Source organism: Triturus cristatus, chromosome 2_2 (genome assembly GCF_964204655.1).
Source record: "Triturus cristatus chromosome 2_2, aTriCri1.1, whole genome shotgun sequence".
Taxonomy (NCBI): domain Eukaryota; kingdom Metazoa; phylum Chordata; class Amphibia; order Caudata; family Salamandridae; genus Triturus; species Triturus cristatus.
In genome coordinates, this window is record NC_140582.1 from 1,041,503,668 (window position 1) to 1,041,518,187 (window position 14,520).

General features: G+C 44.2%; 1 protein-coding gene across 2 annotated transcripts in view; it reads right to left on the reverse strand.

The window, feature by feature from the left end:
- Positions 1–14,520, reverse strand: part of HTT (huntingtin) — a 2,065,683-nt gene that overhangs the window by 1,499,336 nt on the left and 551,827 nt on the right. For both annotated transcript variants that reach the window (XM_085642500.1, XM_085642499.1), the window contains one exon: positions 6,172–6,309. In XM_085642500.1, coding sequence (XP_085498626.1) covers positions 6,172–6,309 — 138 coding nt within the window. The remainder of the gene's footprint in view (positions 1–6,171; positions 6,310–14,520) is intronic.

The following is a 14,520-nucleotide window of genomic DNA, read 5'->3' on the forward strand; positions in this document are numbered from 1 at the left end:
TTGTGTCAATGCACAGCACCAAGTAAATGGAGACTTTCCTCTCCTGCATTAGTGAGTCTACCATGGAAAAAGAGTGTTTGGGACATATAAGGTTCACCCCAACTTTTTGCCCTTTTGTGGACTACTAGATACTGGCATAATGGTTCTAAAATGCCCTGAGCCCTGGTAATCAGAGCTCACTTAAAATGGTGTATGGGTGATTGCCTTATACCCAATCGGCACAGCCTAACCTACTTGTAAGCCCCTAGTTTATGACACCAGGAGTGCCCAGGGCTTGTAAATTAGAGTGTCCCTCTGAGGAACTTTTATGAATTCCCCGTCCCCCCCGTCACATTGTTTACAATTGTTTTTGTATATAGTATTCTATCACCATTCACCACGTCACTGCTCACTAGTCACGTATTTCACATTTGCAACTGAAAGTGTAAATTGCGACAGCCTTTGATCAATTTTTGATTTTCTCTTAAAAAATTTGTTGACTCAATATTTCTGGTGTGTGTTATACTTTATTCATTTTCTTTGCAAATCGTTGATTTTGATGTCAATAAGCTATTGCTACGTATTCTAAGTAATTGACCCCCCCGACAGAACTATTTTTTTCTTTCAAGTACGTATACCCAGGTTCTGAGGGACACTGAGTTGCCCCATTACGTTTACAACTTCAGGCTGGTAGGGCAGTTTAAAACTGCTAACTCAACTTTGCCATTTAAGGAAATGGCAGAGCCCACTCCACCCTTTTTACTGTACATAAATCACCCCTAAGGTAGGCCTGTTCAGCCCCAAGGCAGGGTGCTGTGTATTAAAATGATGAACATGTTCCACCAGTAAAAACCCTCAAGCTCAAATGTTCCCCCAGTCATTGGAGTGCACCCAGAAGACATGCTATTGCCAAAGGAAGGATTCCACTGTGACAGCGATAACGGGCGACTGGACTTCTGCCGGTATCGAGAGGACTTCGAAGGACGTCGGCCCCCATGGGCAAGACCACCTCCCCAAAATAGTGGACCGAGGAGTAGCCGTTGGGCGACCCAGTTGACCACATCACATCCACAGCATCCTTAGGAATCTTCAGCATCCTGTATCCCTTGCACCAGGACCACTACCATAGTAGTCAATGAGAAGGGGATACAACACCTGTGATTGAAGACTGCTTCTTTGCAGGAGGAAACTGTTTCTAAGGGCCTCCGGACTATCTCTCTGCTGTAGTTGGTTGCCTTCAGTAACTCACAATAACCTCACTGATACTTACCAAAGTTTTTCTTGATAAAGTTTCTAAGTGTCAAATTCGTTAAATTTGCCAATGCTTGTTTGCAGTAATATAAAAAGTGCATATTTACTGTACCTTATAAATGCTTTAGCTTCTGAAGCCCCCTGTGGATCTTTTTAGTTTTGGTGTCTAAAATTACATACAAATACAATCTACTTTTATAAATTGGTGTTCGATTTCATGAGTGTCTTGTGTATTTCTTCTACAATTGTTTCGGTGCTGTTTAAATGCTTCACATTTGCTCCTTTGTGTAAGCCTGACTGCTCAGGGCCACAGCAACCCGGGGCTGAGTTAAGGGGGTCACAAACAAAACCAACTGGTCCTGAAGCAGTTGGTAAGTATGTTACACAGTGAGGTCTTACAACCACACCATATAAAATGCCCCATTTCCTCATGTGACATTGCTGCAGAACTTCCATGTGAGAAAACCTCATCAATCTTTTGTATTCCAGACCTGAGAATCGAAGTGGAGGTGCAAGGTATGTAGAGACTTTGACATCAGGAATGGGTGTAGTAAGCTGATGTTTAATAGTGGCAGGAGGCACTGAAGATCCTAGTTAATTTAGAAAAATAAATAGGACTATTTCTAAGGACATGGGTAAAGAAATAAGACGGGCTGTTCAAGGAAAAACTGTCTTAAGAAGCCGTAAGAAGATCGGAACAGCATCTTACAAGCATTTGTTCATTAAATGGGGAAAGAACAGATAAGCACCTAGTCAATCTGAGGATATATTGGTCATTCAAAATGTTCAAATTATTGGTTTATGATTTTCATATATAGACGTGGTATATACACCTTACTGATCAGTGTCTGTGACAAGTTAGTTCTTTTTTTGTAAGTTTACTTCTGTTGTTTGGGAATTGCAGTTTATGTTAATGGCTATGGTGTGTTGAATGCTTAGTACTGCAAAACAAGTAGGACATTTAATGTATCCACCTGTAGATTGTCTAGGGAATACTGTGTTAACATTTTCAATACCACATGGAGTCTAGCTAGCAGTTTGGGGAAGAGGACCAATATGTGTGTTGTTCTGTAGCTACAAGGTGTTGTGTATGTCCAAGTGTTAGGGGGAAGAGTAGTGCCTGTCACATTAGATAATGTATTACACCTGAATCTGATGGTGCAGACTGAGGAAAGAGGTTTATGTGGGGAGTACCCCATTCATTATATGTAAAGTTTGGGAAGAGAATTATCTCATCTGGAAAAGTTGCACGGGGGGACCCTTTAGTGTGCTAATTTATTGAAGAGTAGCAGTACCCTGTGGTAAGAAGTTGCATGGGTGCCCACCTGGGTGCTATGTGCAAGACGTTCCATGGTGCTAAAGGTTGCAAGGGCAAGGACTCTATGGAGTGAAACTGAGATGAGGTACAGTACTCTGTGGTGTTGTGGGTGGGAGATACAAGTTTTGTCTGAGTGTCCTCTGCTACCAGTCATCTTTCTGTACAAATGAAAACATTTGTTAGGAGTGTGGTACAGGAGCCTGAGTACATTTGTGATTGTCTTGTTGTGTGTTGTGTTTGAATGGTTGTGTTTGATGCAGTTCTAGTGTGCTGCAGGTACATCTTCACCTGCTGATGTGGTGTGGTTTCAACTGGTGTATTGATGGAATAATCTATTATTCTAAGAGCTGACGGGGAAGCCCTTTCTTGAAAAGCTGATGGGTTCAATACCCAGAGTGCTGAGTGACTGAGTTTCCGTGACCACATGTCCTGCGTGCATAAATGTTGTATGGTACCACGGTGAGTTGGCAGATATTTGGTGGCAGAGAAGCTAGTCCTAGGAGGTGGTAAGATGTGCAGGTATTTATTGCTGGGCATTGGTAGTCACAACCTAGCTGTTGTCTCGTTTCTTTGCTTGACATCAAGTATGGGGACCCGCTGCAGAGCTCCTGCGACTGCTATTTGTTGTCTTTATGAATCTGCATGGATATTGGAGAGTCTAACAGGTTGCAGTTGGTTCAATGTGTAAATTAGGCATGTTGGAGAGTGAGTGATTGTTAATGACTGTCATTGTACTTTATATGCAGGGGAATGACTGTACTTTGTTTTGTTGTTTGTAAAAAAAAGATGTGTAGTATCTTGTGTGTACCCATTCCGTGGAATACTAAGAGTGGATGATGTAACCGAATATTGGTGTGTGTGCTCTGGAGTGGGAGCTAAGCGAGTGACAGTAGGACAGAGGCTGGAGCACTGACAAAACGTTTGTGCTGTTGCTGTTAACTAAGCGCCTAAGATATAAAAAGTACTTACCGCCTACCTGCGTGGCTCCAGACTCTTTTGAAGATCCTGCCACTGACTACAACAAAGGAGAATGAAACCAGCTTGCCCATGGCTGAGGCATGGGAAGAGGACGAAGAGGACTGATGTCACTGGAGGTGTCCACGGGCTTTGCCACAACCACAGCCTCTAGGGCCATGAAGGGTTGTGTTAGCTGTTGTAAGGGTTGCACAGGCTGCCTTTGGTGTTAGGCGAGGTCTAAAGAGTATCCTCTGAATTTTTGGTATAGATAGCATTGACGTGCCAGAGAGAGCAGCCCTATAGAGGGGGGTCGTAGCATAGCTGCCTTTAAAAAGCCAGGTGTTGAATCAAGCTTCTCGCCAAACAGCATAAATCCATCATACAGCATATACATAAGGTATGCCGGCACATCACTAGAAAAGCCTGTGAGGACCATTCAAGCATGATACCTGATCATGACTCTGAAGCCATGGCAAAGACCCACACAGGCCATTGAGTCCAGGTCGCACCTATAGACATATTTTACTGCATCCTGTCCGTCTTGGATTGTCTGAGCGAAAGTATTCCTGAATTCCTCCTGAACCGCTGGCACAGACATAGGCCTGTGGCAGACTGCTGTCAGCTCTGGGTCAGAGTCAGTAACGGTTAGAAAAAAGTCTGAATTGCCTAGAAAATTTGCAGCATGGCCTCCCTGAAGGCCTTAATGTGCTGCGGGGTCAACAACGGCCTAGGGAACTCTGGCGTGCTGGGGCATGTGTTGGAAAGGGCTCGGAGGTAGACTATGGTAGCAGAGTTAGGTCTTTGGATGTTGACTGCACATCTCCCCAGAGCAGGCATGCAAGATGGGGGTGAATCCTACTGGGACTTCTTGCGCTTGTTGCACAAACTGTACCTTGACTATTTCTACTGATCAGAAGACAGAAGGCGCACAGCGAAATGTGCGGGAGTTAGCCCGCAACTTAGGAGGGGGGCTGTTTTGAGCACATACTACCTTGCTTTTCATGTTCAGTGACTAGCTTCGCATCCCGCTCCCTGATCGCCTTCAAGCGCGGCAAGGATAATTCTTCTTATGACTTCGAGTTATCCATAGACACCTTAAGCAGACATCGGGTGGATACGTGACCAATATCTGCTTGCTGAAGTAACTGAACAATTTGAAGCCTGTGGTTTTTGGGATGGAGGAACATCTCCCCAGCATCCCTTTGTAAATTTGGTTTAGGTGAAAACTATAAAAAGGTGGATGCAGAGTTCTACATCCATGTCAAAGAGAGTGGAAAGGAAGGAACTGATGCTGTCACACAGGAGTCGTGCTTAGATAAGTCTCCACAACTTAATTTCTTGAGGCAGAGCAAGGTTACCATAGATTCTGGTGGTGCCACCTGTGGGCTCATGGGAGCGGTTGCTATGAAAATGTTTTAGATCCAGTATGGCACCTGGGGAAATTTAAAGGTGAGAAATCTGCAGTTAGACATATCCACGAGAATTTGATACATTTGAAGTGCTGAGTGGGCACCATTAATGTCACACATAGCTAAAATGCACATAGAAAATAAGTCTAATTCGTCTCCAGGTGTGAAAAACAGTGCCATGTAGTAAGGGGCCATCACTAGCCAACAGAAGACCTTTTAATATATACGAAGCAGGCAAAAAAAGTGTAATAATAGCAATGGTGGTATAATTAATTTTTTTAACACTTCGCCACACAAAAATCAGATGAACTTGAAATAGTATATTCAATCAGGGGATTCACCACATCTCCAACAGCATTATTCAATATCTAGATCCTCATGCATTATGAAGCAAATTAGATAGCAATGTCTCCTACAAAAAAATAAAATTCATCCCCACTCATTCCACAAATATTTTAGAATGTTTAGGTCACAAACATCTTTATACCTCTATTCCATCCAGTCTCTAGCTCACTGCTCCACTTGTTTCTTTTCTGATAATGTTTGAAGGCAAGGAACCCATGGCTGGATGGATCAGCACAATAAAGAGAAGAGTAGGTTTACATGTTTTGCTGTAGGACTGGGATTTTATCCAGTCATGTGATCCTGTGCCAACTACCCGGTATGCATTAACAGTGTAGGATCTGGTTATCTCTCCCACTTCTTTTGCTGATCTTTTACTAGGTCATCCCATTTTACCATAATTCCATTAGAGTCTCCCTTAAAAAGAAAACCTAGAGGAAGACTGTCAGCAGGAGGACTAGAAGAGGGCTGTTTCTGTTCACATATTTTAATCATATGATGTGAAGTATACTGTATTAATTGCCTTTGCCTACTTTTCAAATAATAATTTGTAAATTAATGTGCAGTATTGTTGTAGACCCTCCGTGTTCAGTTGTGTTTTACTTTACATTCAAGAATATCTACAGCTGGATTAAGTTCATGTGAATCAAGTAATTCAGTTAGCCATGGGACAGTGTTAAGCAAATCAAGACTGTAGTTTGAGGTGAGGAAACCACATCTTTTTACTCCATACACCTCAAAACACAATGTGAGATCATTAACACGTTCAAAAGCTTGCAGTTAAAGTGTGAGAGGAATAACTCTAAAATGAAAAGAAAGCAACTGTAAAATAAAATCCTGTGGCTCCGACAACTGTACCAACCCTCATAATGTAATTTATCAAAACAGGAGGAAAATACAGTAAGTTCAACATACCCTTTTCCTCAAGGGATTCAAGAGGTTGCTTATAAAGTTTGCTAAAGAAGGCACTTGGATGTAGAGCAACAGCTGCTCCGACACAGCCTACAGCAAGAGCTTTAACACTGACCCGCACATCTTTGTCTGGAACTAAGGCTGCAAATATAAATAAGACATTACAGTTAACATTGGAGTGATTATTTGCATTTACTATTGGTGAACATTCCATCTGTTTCCATATGATACTCAGTTATTTCATGAAAAAATATTGGTGAACCAATAAAAATAGTAAAAACCCAGCATGGTATTTACAGCAGCACACTAAACATGGAAATAGTCTCCTAGGAAAATAATGATGTTGTTACTTACTGCTGAATGTGATCCTTAGGTTTAGTGCTCAATATAAATATATGAATAACTGAGGTTGGTCAAGGACCAATTGTTGCACATTATAGAGTTCTTGGTGCATGTGGTCTTCAAACCTTTCATAAAGGCTGAATTCTTTGGGCTTCAAGGACCTTAATGCACTAGCTTTGAGTTTTAACCAGCTGATTGTGGACTGTGTGATGGAACATGAAAATAACACTAAGGAATTAGACGTGGCCTTGTAAGACATACATAATGCTTAAACGCTTCGACTAGATCTTCAACTTACCTGGGAACCATTGAGGCAATTGAAGAGGACAGGTCACATAGTAACATCTAGAGTGTGAAACACATTTTGGCTGCCTGGGTCTTGATCCTCTGTAGTTTTAGTTGCCCATTCTTTTCAAGGCGAAGTATAAACAATTCTGAATTGCTTCAACTTCAATAGTGAGTTCCATACAATGTTCAAAGTGTAACAATGCCAGCCTTTTTCTGGGCATGTTTTCGCAAAGGCGGTGGGATTGTCATCAGTGCTGGTCTAGCTTTCAGCCCATTTGTTTCAGATTTGTTACATCGCATTTAAACTATTTTGGTGGCTCTCACTTGTAATTTTACTTTATTACGTTAACTGTTGTGTTCTAGAGATATTAGTACTGAGGTTATTACTTAGATGTGGCTGTGTTTCCCTTGCGATATTGCTCAGGCAGAGCCAAAGGCATAGTGTGACAAAACAGAGGAGTGGCTTCTTTTTTGTAACAAAATGTTGCTAAGGAAAAGAAAACAGTTCTCAATGAATAGGTAGCTGATACAAATTCATGAATTTTCCCCCACAATACAAGGATGTCAAAAACAAACGTACTTATACTTTCTAGTTGAGGTTTAGTGTCCTTACAGTATTTTAATATCTTGGTATATTTATTGTTGGGCTCTCTTCTTCAGGCAGCAACCACAAGGAGATGATGGACGGAGCACTGAATCTTTTCAGACACTCACCCCCCCAGTCACAGATCTGGGTTGAATCCATCATCGTTCTTTAGCTCATTTTGCCACCCCAGTTCAGATCCAGCTATATGCAAAACAGTCTTGACCCTGTGCCTCATGGGAACAGTCCAGCCCGAACTGCCAAGCCAGGTCTTCCCTGGAACGGACACAAGCATCCTGGGACCGGTTTCGGCGTAACACCCCTCATCTGAAAGGCTAGCTTGAATCCAGTGGCAAAGTGAGCAAGGGACCCACGTCTGGGCATACCCTACCACCTCAGGCAGATAGCTTAGCTCAGTGTGGTCTTTGGCTACTGAGCTAAAAGTGCTGCCTTAGCTCAATCTTATAATATGAACTGTAAAACAGGAAGATGTGTGCGTGGGAGGGAGCGAGCTGAGGAGTGCGTGGAAAGTCATGAGAGTAGGGTAGGATATACTGCCAAAGTTCAACATTTTGTGGTCAGTCGGGTATTAGAGGGAGGACTCTAACCCCAGGGGTGTGGGAAGCATCCAGGTTAGAACAGGACATCTTTTCAGCTATCTTCAGCAGTAGTGGAAAACCTTAAGTGTAGTGGGAATCCCTCAGTTAAAGGGGTGCGTTATGTCATTTCAGGCTGTAGGTTACATTTGTCTGTGGGTACTTATGTGCCAAATCTGCTTGTTACTGGTGTTAGTTGTGGTGGATATTAGTCCCGTGAGCTATCAGTCTGTGCCTTTTGGTGGTTGTCACTCGTTGACTGGGGCATACCTGTCTTTAAACAGTGGTTCTTTCATATTAATTCTATGTATTGACTCTTTATTTCTCTTATGTCAGATCCTTCTTTTCCATTTCCAAATGTCTGGGATATTACCCGATTTTGAAAGGTGGGTTATGCACTTATTTGCGGCTCCTACCAGATGGGAGACATCCTGAGCCGGTCCATCTTCATCCAAGCCCTCTTCTTATACTATTAGATCAATTTTGTTGGAGTATCGGGGGAGTTAAACCCTCAACAGTCTTACCATCACACAGGACTGTTCATTGAATTCTGGCCTGGGTATAGGCCCAAACCAAAAACATTAAGCGCCTGTCCACCCATGACTGTCATACCTTGTGATACAAGTAAGAAAGAAAGGCACTGAAACAATTTTAGGCAGCTTTGTAGAGGGCTCATTATAATATCAGTTCTTTCCATCAAGGATAGAGGCAGCAGTAGCCATCACCTTATTGCATAGGGAGGCCAAAAGGAGTGTATAGCTAACCCCATATAGACCTTTAGGGTCCTCCATAATCCTTATGCCTAGATATTTAATTGCAGGCTTACAGTGGCCTCATATCCATCTGAGTGCTAATTAGTAAGGCATTTAATAGGTGTCCCTGTCGCTATTTATCAAGGTGCAACCATTCAGTTTTAATGACATTGAGTTTATATCCAGAGATAGAGGTTAATTTGTCTGTCGCATACAGGAAGACAACAGGACATTTTCCATGCAAAGGGATACATGACTGGCCACTCCTAAAATCCAGATTACCTTCATGGCTGTGACTGATCATATCATTTCGGCCACCAGACTAATAAAAACTGCAAAAAGGAAAGCTGCAACACTCTCTCCCCCATGGTCAGAGAAGAAACCATTTACTTGAACATCTGAGGTGGAATCTGTCTGTAATTTGCTATCTAAGGCCCTAGATCTTGGCAGAAAGAGAATTGCACTGACAAAGACGCACTGTACCCAGATAAAGGTCTCTTCTGCTTCAAGTGCCAATAGCAGACATTCCTGCTTAAGTTGCTCCGGAGTCTTGCCCCAGGTGAAACATCTTCTCACACTGTATCACCTGCCAGAGATGACAATGAAGCTGGCATGAATGGTGTGAATTAGATGGGTTATGAAATTGCCAATTCTACTGGAGACCAATTTACTTACGATTTTCAAGACAGTTTTGGGAATATGGAGATATAATGGAAGGACACTGAAGAGGCCTTTTCCAGTTTAACGAGTAAAGTCAATGTAGCTCCCAACTATGTTTTGGAAAAGGAGATATTGAGTGTTCGTTTTTGCCAGAGAAGAATGGGCTAAGATGTCCTAATATTGTTTGCAAACGGGTAAAAAAGAAAACCGAAGTCAAATGGCGTCATAAATATGATGAAAAAGGAATACTATCCCTATATTTTTGCTTACCACATTGGCTTGTCTGCCAAGTGGTCACTATAGATTATAAAATCCTTAAGCAAGGGCATTTTCCAATTTAATTTTATTCAATTTACTGAGATAGATTCAAACTTTGGAACTGAAGATCACAGTTCATGACAACAGTAAGCATGCACAGACACGGAGTAATCCTGCAGAAAAGCTTTGAAAATAGACCACAGTAATTAATCTTTAAAATAATTCCTTGCAGCTGTTTCTGGCCACCTTTGTAGCTAGGTAATACTGCCAGCAGCCATGGCAAAACCTTGACAGAGTTGAATCTGAATAGGCCTGGGAGGAGTCAATGCCTCAGCGCAGATCTATATTGGGTCAAAATGTGATTGGGTTTCTTTGGTAGCTCCTTAAGAGCCATTAGCAAGGTATTATTGCATGTTAATAGTGTTCTTTATTTCCACTAACGTCTGATGAGTGGGAAGGAGTCCTGGATAAAATGCAACCTTAAAGTTCACTTTAGGGAGACGTGCCTGTGCCTTGAGTGCTTCTGACATTCCAAACCAGAGCACCTTTGGACAATACAATCCACCACGTTCTGTATTAGCGGGCCATTCCTGAACGTTTACATACTATGTCCCCTTAGCTGCCAACTATTAACATGATCAGCTAACAGAACCTTACCACAGACCACACAAGCACATATTCATATGCCTCCTGGCTGACCACACCTTTCAGTGGTCTAGGCTAATGAGCATGGTGAAACACTTTCACCTCATAGCAGCTAATTAACTTTTAGAAACCAAAACATATTACCACGCAACGCTATAGCCTGATTTTGTTATCTTAGTGCCGTTGTTGCACCCACAAATCAATGGAGTTGTCCACCCCACTACATGATAGCATCCATTTGATACAGATATTACCATTTTATGTTTTATTTTTATTTTTGGATTACCATTCCCAAGTGGAACCTTTTAGGTATATGTTGCAGTCCTATGTTCCATAGTTTTTACATAAGTCATTGCAAGGTCATCTTTTCCCCACATGATCTACACTTTGTTTCCTATACTTTGTGGTTTCCCTTCACCATTATCTTGACAAGAAAATATCAGGCAATTAACCTGACCAGTATATTGTGTTAGGTATCACAGCTGACATGTATACGAAAGCCTAGAAACCAATATACTATGAAATTTACACAGTGACTAAATAAGTTGTACAGAGTTTATTACACTGAATCGCAGGTTTAATCCCTTTTAGTAATCCACAGGATAAATTATTTGTTGTTGCTAGAAGTCCCCTGATGATAGGCAAACTCCTGAAATGCATTGGGGCTCAGAGGAACAGTTAAATGAGCATATATAGAATAATGGAGCCCAAACGTGTACAAATGCTAATAAATATGTTCTAATTGAATTATCACGATTGACAAGTGGATTTTGTTTTCAAAGTCTAAAGTAATTGAAGCGGCTTTTACCAACAAGCTGTGCTGCAGAATACACTGACCTGCTACAATAACCTACATTAGCCAGATGCTGAAGTGGCCATTCTCTTCGGGTATGCTAAGACTCACCAGATAGACACTACAATATAGTAAAACACGATGTGCAGAGACAAGGATTGTTATTTTTGCATAAGCTAATGTAAGCCACTGGTTTCTAGCAAATGAAAGCAGAAGTTTGCAATATCTATATACGCTTTAACGGCGTTTATTATTTGCATAGTGTGACACAGAAAATCACTCTCACACAGGGTAATCGCGGACCAAAAGTTAGTTTCCTTCAACGTCTGCACCATGGACTATGAGAATTTGAAGGAATTCGAGTTGAGGCTAGTGAGGTGTACGGAATGTGAGGCAAGACATGCATCAATTTTCAATTTAACTGCCAAGGGCAGGAGCCTGTGTTGCGCAAAGCAGAAGAGGCAAGAAATCTTTCCTGCTCCAAAGTCAAATAATGTTCTCAGGCTCCTTCTGCCGTTTGTCACAGCTGTGCCTTTCTAAATCAAAGTGGCTCTAGAGCTCCCTTAACATCACCCCTTTCTAACTCATTCTTCCTTGCTGCCGTCCAAGTGATTCTCTTCCAGGATCACGTGACTATTGGTAACTTCTACTCACGCCACTTCCCGGGGCGGAGCGTAGCATAGCAAACCCCCGGTTGTTCAGGCCCACAACCGCCCGAAGGACTAGCGGGGCGCCGACACGGCTTCCGGGACCCTCCCATGAGGCTCCTCTGATTTGGCTCTGGCACCCCCTATGGTGCCGCGCAGAGGTATCCTTGGTACCGGCCTGCTTCCAGATCGCCCTGTAACTCCGCAACAGCTCTGGAGGCGGCCACTGTCGCCGCCAGAGCCCCCCACCCAAACAGCTATAGTCCTACCTGCCACCTCTCCTGTCTGGAGCTTCCTGCACCCAGATAAAAGAGAACCATCCCTGCTGGTTATAGATGGCCCCATTTACATCCCAAGCCCTTGACGCTATCCTGGGTCAGATAGTGTCTGCTGAAACAAGAGGCCTGTCAGGCCTGGGAAGTAGTGCCAAGGGCAATTCGCCCCCAAGCGTGAACGTTCCACTAATAATAATCCACATTTGTGAAGCGCGAGCAATCACCCGTGAGGGTCTCTAAGCGCTGGGGCCCGTTGGAAAGATTAAGCAAACTATTGCCCAGAATCACATGGTGCTAGGCTAAACTGCCGCAGGCGCAGGGGGGGCGAGCCGTGATCCCCAGCTTCTGGAGCCAGTCGCCCTGGTCGCGGCACCGCACCTCTTCCTGCTTCACTTGCCTCAGCCCCGAGCCAGCTCTGGGCGGGGGGACCGCCGACCCCCAGGCTCGCAAGGCCCCGTCTATGTGGTGATCTCACCTAGCTTCCATTCTCCTAGCACCAGGTGCGCCTGAAAACCTGCATGCCCAACTATGGGACAGCAGCCCGATAGCTAAGTGACCACTCCCCCACCCGCCTGGCTGCTCTAGCTATTCTGGCGAGAGGGATTCTATTTAACCTTTGACAGTCACGTTGTTTGATACATCCTGCCGTGCAGGAGTGTCCATGACTTGAAAGAGTGTGGCCCTGTGCAAGGGACCCTCATGCCCTAGCCATGTATCCCTTATTCCTTATGGGAATTATGCCCGTTCAACTCCTTCTGTGGTGAAAACCCCCCAGGCATACTGGCTTATCGAATCTGTCTGACTTAAGCAGGCGCATTGCCTGCGGCATGATACACGCATTACGGATTGGCTAAATCCTACTTTACCCATCCTAGAATTCCCCCAGATAAGAGGGTGACCATGGAGGGGGGGTGGGGGGGTACCCACCGCCAGGCCAGGGCATCCCCAGCGGTGTCAAATTACCTGCTCCGTTGAAGTTTAGTATTAGTTACGCACTGGGCGTGCCAAATGTTTTATTGACATAGTGTCCCATTGTGTTTGACACGCTGCTACCCCCATTATTGGGACGGCAGCACACTCTGTTGGCTGACCGCAACCCCACCAAACGAGGTGCAGTGTCAGTATCCTAGGTTCCCATTTCCCTGCTAGCTCCAGTACACTACCAGTGGTTCTGCTGGAAGATTCCACAAACCGCAGTGGTCCTCCGAACCTTAAGAAGCGCCCCATTCTCACCTGGGCGCACCTCTAACGGTAGTGGTTTCACACAGCTGTGAGGCTAGAGACACACCTCTTAAACCTATTTACTGGTTTTGCTACTCAGCACCCTTATGGTTGGAGCCCTGTGTCTACGTAGCGCACATGCCCCCCTGGCACGGTGTTGCTGGAGAGCCGGGGTCTGTTCCATTTAAGTGTCGGAGGTGAGGGGTTGAGGAACGCAATACCGGTAATAACAGGAGGATGTATGTACTTCTGTCAATGCCTGGCAGGGGCCCTGCTGTGCCCCAAGACCTCGCAGGACTCACACCCTTGGGCTGTTAGCCGGTCGCGTGGCAGGCTGTAGCTTAGCCTCTCATGGCATTGCCTCCGTGTACCAACCCAAACACCGTGCCTCACTACACGCCAGTACCTTTCGCTTAACAATGCTTGTCAAGTGTATAAGAAAAATGAAGCAAAATTCTAGCTTCCCTGCGTAGCCTACTGCGGTTGCTTCCATTCTGACATGGTGGGACTGTCACCTAACGTGTTGAACATTCCTTAACTGTCTCCCTTCGATTAATAGCGAGTTCAACCGCAAATGAACCCACACACTAATCAACTTCACAACAGCCAGACCAGACACCTACGCGTGATCATGGTGCGGGAAACGGGGGCCCATTAGAAACGGAATGGCGGCGCACAATCCACGCCTGGAGACAAAATGTTTTACCTCATACTGCGAGATTGGTGCATGCAGGAACAACATAACTATCCTCTGCCAACCCTTAGCCAGACCGTAACTTTAGTCTAAATTGGGACAAGGGAAGACCCTGGTAATATCACTGATCAAGTCTGTGGTGTCATATACGACCTCTCCCCCTGTGGTTTGTGTGGTAATGGCCCTCCTAGGCGCGGGCAGAGCCCCGGGAAGTATACGTGGGTTCTAGGCCGATAATGCACCCTTGTTCGTGGAGAAAGCTGAAACCAAGCTTGCCGTTCCCGGCCAAAACAGACAACCCCTTTTACCTTTTTCCAACCGCAGTACCTGCATAAAAGACATTGATAAGGACCACATGCCCAACTTCTGATGTCCAAAGGACCTAGTATGCCAAGCAGTGAAACATCACTGAATGGAATAATACGAAATAGTCTTCTCACGGCGCACGCCTCCCCAGCGCCGGCAGGACACCGAGGTCTACATCGAACAACCCGATTCCAAAGTAAACCCAATGTGACCTTGGCTATAGAAGAGCTATCCCTGTACCTACAGGAAATGAAAACATGGAGTTGAAGCCACGAAAGCTAACTAAATGAAG